Source organism: Chaetodon trifascialis, chromosome 1 (genome assembly GCF_039877785.1).
Source record: "Chaetodon trifascialis isolate fChaTrf1 chromosome 1, fChaTrf1.hap1, whole genome shotgun sequence".
NCBI classification, from domain to species: domain Eukaryota; kingdom Metazoa; phylum Chordata; class Actinopteri; order Chaetodontiformes; family Chaetodontidae; genus Chaetodon; species Chaetodon trifascialis.
The window spans coordinates 21,323,052-21,334,874 of record NC_092056.1 but is presented as its reverse complement, the minus strand read 5'-3'; the positions used below and the strand labels follow the sequence as shown (position 1 = coordinate 21,334,874).

General features: G+C 39.6%; 1 protein-coding gene across 1 annotated transcript; it reads left to right on the top strand.

Moving 5' to 3' along the window:
* The first annotated feature begins 8,596 nt into the window (after window positions 1–8,596).
* On the top strand, window positions 8,597–10,429 carry LOC139336294 (small EDRK-rich factor 2-like). Its single transcript, XM_070970352.1, has 3 exons — window positions 8,597–8,741; window positions 9,567–9,675; window positions 9,997–10,429. Exons 1-3 carry the CDS (start codon window positions 8,735–8,737, stop codon window positions 10,067–10,069), a joined length of 189 nt encoding a protein of 62 aa, XP_070826453.1. The 5' UTR covers window positions 8,597–8,734; the 3' UTR covers window positions 10,070–10,429.
* Window positions 10,430–11,823: the final 1,394 nt, after the last annotated feature.

The window sequence follows — 11,823 nt, the reverse complement described above, 5'->3', positions numbered from 1 at the left end:
AATAAGGTGAGATGGGAGTGGAAATACTAAAGAAGAATGGAGAAGGTCATTTTGTCTGAATCCATCACCTCACAACAGCAAAATCCTTCTCCACATCTTTTTTCAATCTGGGCAAGAGACACGTGGACTCTTCTTTGAGGTTCTTACTCACCAACGTTTTGCACTTCAAATTAATAACCTAATATTCATAACAGTGATGTTTTAGTTATGTCTTAGCTGGAAAAAGAAAAAAAATCATTTAAAAATCCCATCACATGATCAAACGTGAAATATGGTGTTTATTCTTCTATGTAATCAGTAAGTCTGTCCTTTCAGGCAGTGCATCCATGAAGCAGCCAATCTCTAACTTATCAAGAATTTCCCTCATTTTGGCAAAGAAGCCAACATGCAAACATGCCCTATTTCCCCCAACAATGCAACACATTAACCCAATTTAATGTTCTTTCCCACAATGTAAACTGTGTCTATATTGTTGAAAGCTTTATGTTCAGTGTCAAGAAGGACAAAGAGCAGGTGTAATCAGTCACTGCATTGCATAATATAGAGGGTGATACCCATGAGAACTGCACATATAACTCCTGGTCCTTTTTTGTCATATGGAGATGAACTGACTGACCTATGCCTGTGATTTAAGAGAGAACCATATTATACAGTACCATGTTTACTTTTCGTGTACAATCGTAAACTGCAGGATAGCTCTTGGGCTTGGCATCGCCAAACTCTTTTAAGTTGTACTACTTAAATCAAAGATTTGCAGCAACAGTCAAACAATAACTGCTCTTTTTGTGGTTGGGAGGTTGAAACAATGTCCAGCAGCACTGCCAGCTACTGTTAGCAAGCAATTTTAACCATGCTGTGGCTCTAGGAAAACCAGTGTCTGTCCGTCTGTCCACCACTTTGGTCCAGACTGTAACATGTCAGCAGCTATTGGATGGATGGCCATGAATTCTGGTTCAGACATTCATGTCATTAATGAATCATTGACTAGTTACTTTGTTGATCCTTGGATTTTCATCTAGCGCCATCATCAGGTCAAATTTCTAATTTGTCCAATATTTTGGTTTATGACCAAATACCTGCAGAACTAAAGAGATTTCTGTAAGCATGTTAGCATCATCACTGCAAGCATGTTAGCATGCTAATATTGTAGCTCAAGGTGAGGCCTCACAGAGCTGCTAGCATGGCTGCACTGCTAGTCTTGTTCTATGTAGCAAGTATTGAGTACTGCATTATTTTACAAAAATAGACTAAATCTATTTTTTGGTTAAAATTAATACTAATAATAATATATTACAATTTATATCAACATTTAAAATGAAATATTAATGTTGACGTTATCACGTAGGCTCAGTCATTGCATTTTTTACACAAAATGTTCACAAAATCACATTTCTGAGAACATAAGCATGCATATATCAAAGTCAGAGTGATTCCAATATTTTGGAAAATTACACATTAGCTTGGTTAAAAAATTCTGTAAATAATGCATGTAAAAAGCTGCACATTTGAAAACATGTACAGTATTCGGTGAACATGCCTTTCAGTTTGTAAAACAAATAAGCTTCAGTGATCAAACATGAGAGGTTTTCAGCTGCAAAGAAAAACAGCCTGCATGTACAGTAGTTTGCAATACAGCACAAACAAAATAACAATTTCATAGGCTCATGTCAAAATTAGCTTCAACAATCAGGACACGAGGGACATTAAGGCAATGCAGAAGATGGGATCAGCAACTCCCATCAATCATTCATGACAGCATGCAGGACTCTGGCAGCGTGATGGATGACAGCGGTGAAATGAGACAGAGAAGAATGCACCATACGTCCAGCTTGTCACACTAAGTTTATACTGCCACACATCAGTGCTTCCACCACTTCATGATCAGCGTTAGCAAACACTGCTCCAAACAGTGCAGTGTAGTCTGTGCATGACGATGGTACAATCAAATGTTGGAGGAGAAATTAATGCCGGTTGTCTTGTCCTCACGTCACACTATACATCTCACAACTCTGTGATTTCATGAATCATCTATCACCAGTTTGGACTGGACAACAATAAAAAACACACAAACACAATCACCCCTAAAGCAGTAAATAGCTGAATATGCACGCACACTTGCTGGAGGCCCAAAGTGAATAGTTTACTTGCATGTGATCATGTGAATGGGGGTCTGTCATTAAGTTGTCAGCATGGAAAAGTGCTGGAGGTAATGAGAGGGCAAGGACTCCGACTGTTAATATAAACCCCTGTTAATGTAGATTAAGTGGTTAAATTGTTTAAATTTAGCAGCATGAAATTAATGGAAACAAAGTTTTCCCTCCCCATCATCTCCATGTGATTAAATTGGAGACGCGAGTGGCAACATGAGGAGCCGCTGAGCTGCGAGGACAGCATTAACATTTAGAGGCTTTGTAAAACCAGAAGCAGTCAACATTGTCAAAATTACCAGGTGGTGATAATTGCACTGAGAGACAAAAATAGTTTGCTTTAAGCAGGATGCTGTCACTGAAAGCAGCTGTGAGGAAAACAAGTTTGAGGCAGACATCCTGGGCTGTCCTGTGTCGCCACCAGCCCAATAAAGTCACCGCAGTGTTTGACATGTTGTTCTACACGCTCTTAAAGTCTTCATGCTCCAGCACGCAAGTGGCATGAAAAAGACATTGCTGTTTATCCACTCGATCCTCTGAAATTCAATTCAATTCATCTTTCTAGCTATTATACTAATACTCAGGTATACAGCTAAATCTCTCTTTTGTGTCTAATTCAATTTGAAGTACAAGTCAGGACTTGGCTCACTGCCTTATGAGGGACTAGAGCTCGAGATGAAATAATGTGATGTATGTTTGTTTCATCTGTGTATGTACAGTGGCCTGCACAGAGATGGGTGCTCGGCTGGTTCAGTTCACAGTCCTCAGAGAAAAGATGTACAAGAAAATGTGTAATACGTATATGGGCAATGGAAATCCATAATGTCCTGACTGCTACGATCAGCTAGAAATGCCACGACTGTTTTAATTCCTATGTAACTGCTGAATGGTCATAATTTTGCAAAACTGAAATAATGAAAAAAAAAAAAAAAAAAATAGATATCATGTATATCCGTCTTCTTTAATTTAAGTTGATTTGTTGAACTATTACAGTGGTAGCAGCTCACATTTTTAGCCACACTAGCAGCATCTTGTTCATACCAGGTTGGTCTGAATATCAATACCTCAGCAACTATTGGACTGCCATGAAAATTTGAGCTCCTGGGGATGAATCCTAATGGCTTTGGTGGTCCCCTGACTTTTCCTCTAATGCCACCAGAAAGTTTTCACTTACCCGGTAAACTCTCAATGTCTTTTGGATGGACGGGATGGATTTGGTGATCCCCTAACTTTTCCTCTGGCACCACCGATTTTAGTTTGTTGCACTTGCAAAACTAAGGACATTCCTATCAGCCTCTGTTATACTTTACATTTAGTGCTGATTAGCAAATACTACCATGCTAACATGCTAAAGTAAGGTTGTGAATGTGGCATACAATAGCTTTTAAACACTGTGAGCTTTCATTTTGCTCAAACCACAGCAGTGGTCCTCAAATAATAAAAAATATGTCTGTAATTGCCCTTTAGAACAACACAAAGAGGTGTCAATTTTAGTGTCGATTGAGATAGTCCTTCAAATAATCTAAGGAACATGTGTCAGATGATGATTATTATGCATGTCTGTCTTAAATTATCACATAGAAAGACCCTGCAGCTGCTGATAACAGTCATTCTTTTTTTTTTCCAGCAGTTTGAGTTGAGCGCTCTTTGTCAGGTCACATTTGTGTAAGATAAACTGCATGCTGCTTCAAGTCTGCAGTTAGAGTCCGTGCAGAAAGCATTTCTGTTCACTCACAATGTGTTTATAGTGCATTCCTGTCAGTGATGTGTGACCACCTGACATTTGGAAATGATCGCTCATTATGTTGGAGGAGGCACGTGATTCTGATTTCAAGGCTTTGATGAAACATGAAAAACGACAGAAAAGAAAAGGAAATGTCTGGGCTCTACTTTCATCAGTCACAGTACGTTTTTAGTCGAACATTCATCAAGAAATAATATGCAGAGGGCTGCAGACCAGAACAAACTTACAGCATATAATTAAATTCAAAGAAGACCTTATTCTTCACCCAAATAGACCATTGGCTAGACAATCACAGCGGTAGTTTGATGGCTCATTGTATTCAAACAGCAATTATGTCCTTAAAATACAGTATTTGTCTTTCAGCAAGAAACCCAGCCCTGTCTTCACTCTCCTCCAACAATTTCACTTCCACCACTATGAGCACTTTTTACGCTTTCTATTCCAGAGGCAATATGCAGTATTGTTATCATCTCAACAACTATGAACTTGAGTTCTGAGTTCTTCTATAAAACATACACTTTTTTTCAATTCTTCAGAAATATCTGGCTTTTAAAGGTGCCGTGTTATTTAACTAAATGTCACTGTGGACAAAGAGAAGTCTCCCTTGAAATAAAACACATGAGCCAACTTCATTCACAATTCATAGTTTCAGCGTCTGGGTAGAAGCTCAGTTTGGGGCAGACATGACTCACTCATCAAGCCTATTTAACAGCCAGACAGTCAATAAAATCATCCTACCAAAACTGCAAGGGAAACATTGTGTGGCTCTTATTGCAGAGCAGAAATAAAACTCACCATTCAGAAGATTCCATTTACACTTTAAGCAATAATTCAGTACTATCAGTGGAATCACACTGTAAAATAAGAAAATTAGTTACTCTGGCTCTTGTTTTACCTATATGTCAGCTTTATATGGTGTAATGGACAACAGTGGAGCTCAGTCAAGTGAGCTGATAATCAGTCAAATATGTTAAATGTGATCCAACTCTCTGTTTAAGTTTAAGTTTCACGCTTTTATCATCTTACCAATTTGCCAAGAATGGCCATGTAGGTTCCCTGGTATTCCCAGCGCTTCAGTTCCACACTTTCTTTGGTGTAGTCTGCCACCTGCTGGATCTTTAGTAGTAAGCCTGGTAGGAAATAGCTGTGAGTTGTGATTGAAGCTGATTGAAACATCTTGATCTCACAGAAATACCTGAAATGACCACAAACTCTTAGTTGTGCTTCTGTAATGGTGACACATCATTTGTTACACTACGTGTTGGCACCATGGAAAAATGTGCCAATGTGAAGTCAGTGAGGATCCTTTTTCATGAAGGACACTGATTTTTTGGTTCAATTAAGTCACCTGGTTAATGTTGTTTTATAGTTTTAAACCTTTAGTTATTTATTTATCTATTTATTTTATTGTTGTGTGGGGAAAGGGACCCAAACCAGGGCCAGATGGGTTCAGGTCCACCACACTCTAATAATTACCAGCAGTCACAGGAGTCAGATGAGGTTGGCTTATTGTGAGTTCCCAAAATGTGGACAATGAGCCGAGTCAGAAACAGAAATCACTCTCACTTATACCTATTTCTAACTCCTCCTAATATGGAGCTTCAATCCAAGTTCATTCACATCAGTTTCCTTTTTTGGCAGGCCAAGACATTTTTGTTTAATTATCGGAGCTTTCCCCATCACTGCTCTCTGAAGTTCAGTGGCCTTTTCATGAACTATAATATACAGTGAATATCAGCACACTCCTGTGCCTCAAGGTACCTGACATCAATCTCATTAACTGATGTCTTCCATTTTCATTAACTGGTATCTGCCTGGGAATGGACATCAAACACATTCTTGTTCCACTTGGTTCCTGACATCATTGTATTTGAGGCACACTCATAGTTTCTGACTCCTCTCGCTATGTTACCATTACATTCTGCAGGTCGCTTAAGGTCCCCAAAAAATAAAAAGCATATATAAATAAATAAATGTATACTAAATGTAATCAATCAATGTTATTGAAGATTGAGCATATATATATATATGTGTGTGTGTATATATATATATGTAATGTGTGTGTGTGTGTGTGTGTGTGTGTGTGTGTGTATGTATATATTTTCCTGGTTTAATAAAGCCACATTGTTTATGTTTTTTAACTGTTTTTTGCTGTTGTCAATGGTGTTTTCTAATTTCAAAAACTTATTTTGTTGTTAATGTATCGCCATGTGACTGCATGCCTTAATCATGTTTCAGTTCTCTAAAAATACTGAATTATATGTGATAAAACCATCATATGTAGGAGGGTTTTAGCTTCATTTAAAGGACTGTTCCCTTTATCTTATTAAAAAATTTAAATTCAAATTTCCACAGCTACAAACAATCATTCAGTGATAGTTAGATCCCCACTTAAATGACAGCTGTTGCTGATGGCACTACCAACTACCAAAATAACTTTATATGCATACTTTGCCCATGTGTTTTGAGGACATCATTAATAAGGAGTTGTTGTGGTGGTTAAAGTTTAATTCAGAGCTCAAGGTAAATGTCAGAACTGTGACTCCAAAGACTGGGTTTCATTGGGCAGTGGAGTGACCAAGTGTCCAAATCATGTCCACAGTTCACACTTAAAACAATAAACTCCTAATGAAATAGAGATAGAGTATGGCTTTGATGATGATGATGATAATTTCAATGTATTTTAGCAAGTTATTTGTAGCATTGAGAAGAGACATAAAAAACTTAATGCAGGTGCTCCCGCTCTTTGTAGGCCTACATAGAAATTCTATTCAGTTCTCAGTTCTGATGTGAGGGTCTTTGATGATCCCAGTGAGGCCAGGGTCCTCAAGGCAGCATTAATAATAATAATGATAATAATAATAATAATGATAATAATAATAACTTTATTTATATAGCACCTTTTAAAAACAAGGTTTACAAAGTGCTTTACAGAGCAGAGGGCCCAACAGAAGGCCAGTAAACAGGCTGAACATGTTTAGGTCAAGAGCAAATAGAGTAAGAAGGTAAGATCAATTTCTAAAGAGGAAACAAAGAGAAACTGATAAGAAAAAGAAAAGAACAGAAACAAACAAAAAAAAAGTACAATACAATAAAATGAAGAGATAACATTATAAAAATAGAAGGCGCGGTCACCTCTCGTTTTGAGTCTCAGCTTCGGAACAACCAAGCGTGACACACCGGAGGATCTAAGGCTACGAGTTGGATTGTATGGGGTCAACAAATTGCCGATATAATTTGGGGCCAAGCCCTGACAAGCTTTAAAAGTGATCAGTAGAATCTTAAAATCAATCCTAAAACACAAGCACTACCTGCTGCGCACGGTGGCGCAGCAGGTAGTGCGCGTGCCTCACAGCACGAAGGTTGCCGGTTCGATCCCCGGGTCAGGCGGGGCCTTTCTGTGTGAAGTTTGCATGTTCTTCCCGTGCATGCGTGGGTTCTCTCCGGGTACTCTGGCTTCCTCCCACAGACCAAAAACATGCTCATTAGGTTAATTGATGACTCTAAATTGTCCATAGGTGTGAGTGTGAGTGTGAATGGTTGTTTGTCCTTACATGTGGCCCTGCAATCGGCTGGCAACCGGTTCAGGGTGTACCCCGCCTCTCGCCTATTGTAGCTGGGATAGGCTCCAGCCCCCCGCAACCCCGAAAGGGATAGGCGGTATAGATAATGGATGGATGGATGGTTCATTGAGTTGAAGAAAGTTTCGGGCCATCCAACATTTTAAATGGGTGAGACAGTTGAACAATTAGTGAGCAATGTTTATCTCCAGCAGGTCAGGGTGAGGCTTTTCATGGTAAGCAGAGGCTGTAATGTAACCTAACCTTTTAGGAACATTCCCTGCATGCGCCCATTCACACATGCAGTTACATTCCAGGAACATTTCCCCCATTTCTCTTTTGTGCCTTTACCAACACTACAAATATATATAACTGAACATGCACACATACAAGGTGCAAGAAGTACACCAGATTGAATGTTAATCAAATTCATTTGATGTACATTTTTACTGTGGATACAAAGCAGCTGTCCTGGAGTTGGCCCAGGATGACGGAAGATCAGAAAACTGACTGTAGGACAGTTTGAGGCTCCTTCAGTAAAAGCCACAGACTCTGCAGGCCAGTAAAATTTGACATTTGATTCTCTGTGTGATGGAGTCACACAATACTGTCAAATACAGTGACAAACTGAGAAAAGCCCCACATTAAATGATGACAGCAGTAACTGTCATGCATAATATATAGTATTTTTTTCTTTTTTTTATAAAATTGCTGTGCTTCAAGGTTAATGCTTGACCTTACACACAGCAGCTTGAAAAACAAAAAGTACAAAAAGGCTGCTGCACAAAGGTGCAGCTATTTCTGAAACCTGTATCCACATCTAAGTGATGCTCAGCTGTCTTTGCAAGGGTTTAGGAAGAATATGAAATGTCATCTCTATGAATATCCATTTGATAAAACACAATTATTTCAAATAATATACTTAGCTGATTAAGGATTTCCATAGAATTCTATTTTTAATGGTTTCCAATGGATGTGCTCTTGCTCCTTTTACTGATGTGAACGGTTTGAATGACCTAATCTCCACCTGAGTCTTTGTTACTATGCTGCAATCATAGACTGATGATCCTCATCTGTGATCTCAGACTGGCTGTTTGTCTCGCGCATGCGCAGTGCAATTTGGAATGTTCTAGCTCTCGCACGGAAGTCTCGCGCATATTTGGCAGCCACAGCGGCGCAACCAAAGAATAAACAGCGACTGGAGTGGAGCGACGGCAGGGGAATCAACGGCCCTGTGGCTGAGCTGATTTGGATTTCGGGTGGAAGAAGCATCGATTACTAAAATGACCAGTGGGTATCGACATATATTTTGACTGTAAGACTTTCATGTACTTAATTCGATTGCATGTAGTCTGTGGTCGCTGTGTTTGCCTCTCGTTATCCTTGGCCACCGCCGACCCGGGTTACGTCTACGTGCTGAAATTACTTGACCGTTTATCACGGAATTGATGCCAGAGCAGTGTTTTCGTCTTGGTTATTAATCACTTACGCAACTGGTTGTGCTATCTTAGCCGATTTAAACAGAGTCGATGCTTTTCTGCTCATAAGACGGTGTACGCCACGTAGCTGTGTGTTACACTGTCCGCCTTTCGACGTTGATAGGCCATGTTGTTGTCCAGTTATTAGTCTACACCTCGGCCTGCCCTAAAGCCATGGTTAGTAAAGCGACAACACGGATATTCGGGTTCTTTTTTGTGCCAATGATGCTTTGAGTTGATAGACTGTCAAACTCGATCATTCTTTGTTTGTATGTCCTCAAATGTGGCTCGTTATGAATCCGAGCGCAGCGACAGTCTTTCTTACGATGGGAGACGCTTTGCTGCCCTCTGTGCGGGTCTTGGCGTAAAGCTGCCACGTCGGCTGCTTTCATATTTTGCACCAATTGTGTGTTTGCCATCGTATAGACGTGCTTTATTTGAGAGTACCTTCTGTAATTTGCAGTCTTGCTTTTTAGGCGCTAAAAATGCATCTAAAGTTGTTTGTGCTCCCTGTGTTTTGGAGTATTAGCAGTAGGATTTAAAGGGTGTAGCTCACACACTTGACGTGTTGCTCATTAACGTGCCATTGGTTGTGTTTATATTGTCTGTTTTTTTTTTTCTTTTGTCTGACATGCAGGAGGAAACCAGCGTGAGCTAGCACGCCAGAAGAATGCCAAAAAAAGCAATGAACAGGGTAAAGGGAAGAGGAGCGACGATGGGCTGTCTGCGGCTGCTCGGAAGCAGAGGTAGGCAGCAGTTTGCACACATGGCTCTTTGCAGCACTGTATGTTTTATTTAGACTTAATGTAGAGATCTGTGAGGTATTTCACGCTGGGCTCCATGCAGTTAATGCGCTCCAGTCATAGAAACCAATTCTTGAAATCTTCCATGATACAGTTTTACAGTGTGCAACTCCTCATATAATCAGTGCTTTTGCTCAAGAATCTTTTCTTGGCCCAATTACTGATCTGCTTCAAGAGCAGGACGCATTTCTTGCAACCATGTGTTACAGTACAGTGTGCCCTAACAAAGTCTATTCTCTCTTCAAATGTCTCTTTGTTCCCAAGAGATGCCGAGATAATGCAACAGAAGCAGAAAAAGGCAGATGAAGGGGGGAAAGGAGGCACCAAGTCCAAGTAAAGGATGACGTCAGAGACGAATTCAACTCAGTGTTTCAGTAACATCCCATGTTCAGCATTCTTCCTGATACTTCTGAGAATGGATCTGTCATTTTTGTCTAGCCTCGAGAATCTAGGATCCTACATCCTTCCCCATTGCAAATGACATTGCTTGTTGGATTTGTTAGTTTGCTTGGTGAAATTATGTCTGAGCAAGTTAGCGGTTGTCCCATGTTGGTGCTGCATGCAGAGGAGCATCAGTGGTGTGAGCAGCAGGAGAAAGATAAACAATTCTTGACACAAAGCATCCACGTGACGATTGTGTATTTTTGTACAAAAATGTCCCCTGCTGGTTTTAAATAAATTGTATCTTTTTAGTTCATGCTTGCTTGAGTTATTTTGAATGTTGGTGTCAGAATACAATTTCTGTAATGTTTTTGTCATGATCTGTATTTCTGTTTTGGGAACATTGAATGGCAATTTTTTTTTTGTTTTTGATTTGTTAATTATCTTTGAGCATCTTTCTTAAATGACATCACATTCACATGCAATTTATTGAAAACTTCTTATTACAGAGGGGAATAAGGAATCCTCAGGAAATAAACAGTTACCAGCTATTCTTCAGTGTATTCTGGTATTTAGATAATTCAACTTGATTCAGTTTCTCAGAAATTTGGCAAAACTATTGAATATTTGGTATTACAAATACTTCAGTTAAATATTTCAACTTTCAACTTTTCCTTGATAAAATGTCTGTCTGATCATGTGCAGATGCACTCAATCTGATGAGACAGCCAAAAACATGTTTTTTGTTTTGTTTTTTTTATCTAAAGCAATTCCAACACACAAATCGATCAACCTGAGCAAAGAATAAATGTTCACAGTCATTTACTGGAGATTGCCACTGTATTTTCTCAGCATGTCTACAACAGGATGTTGTCAACACGATCACTTCACAGGATAAACAGTGTTCGTCTCTGTGAAGCCAGTACAGTAGAGTGTGCTCACAGCTCATGGCCACCTTCCATCAGTAGTGCATCAGGATCTGCAATGTGTGTGTCCTAGAAAAATACAGTAGGCTATGATGGGCACAGCACAATTAACACAAATCCATGCTGAACGCCTGCAATACACAAGAAGATTGAAGATGGAAGCGAGTCACATGACCATGTTAAAGCAGTGGTCTGCTGAGAGGAAACCCTCCACATACAATTTCAGAAGTGGCATACAAGTGGACACGGTGACATTGACATGATAGTCAAATTCAACAGTGTTCCCGACATGGTTTCATGTTGATACTAGTGATTTACAGAACAGCTCTTTATGGAAGCTCTATTTTCCATAAATAACACAAGATATAACAACCTGCCCACATTAATTGTGCGTAAGGAACAGATACATCTTGTCTTCTGTTGTGTAACACTGGGCCCTGCCAAAATTTACTGTCATTAAACCAAGTGTGTCAGCACCCATTGTAATGCTGCAGTAGAGGCATTGTGACCACTAGGTGGAAGCATACACTCAGATATTTTCTCAATCTGACTGGCTGAACATTGGACTGTCAGGATGCTCAAACATTTATATTGTGTTTGGCTGCTTTGGTTGTGGTGTACATTATGTGCTCCCTTTGCTTAAGCCAGTTACAAGAATACATGGGGGTTATGGGTCAATTCAAGAATTACACAGACCACTGAAATGAAGCAAACACACACTTGCGTTTTCATCTCTTTTGGGGACATTACACAGACTTACAGACTTAATCTAACCGTAAGCATA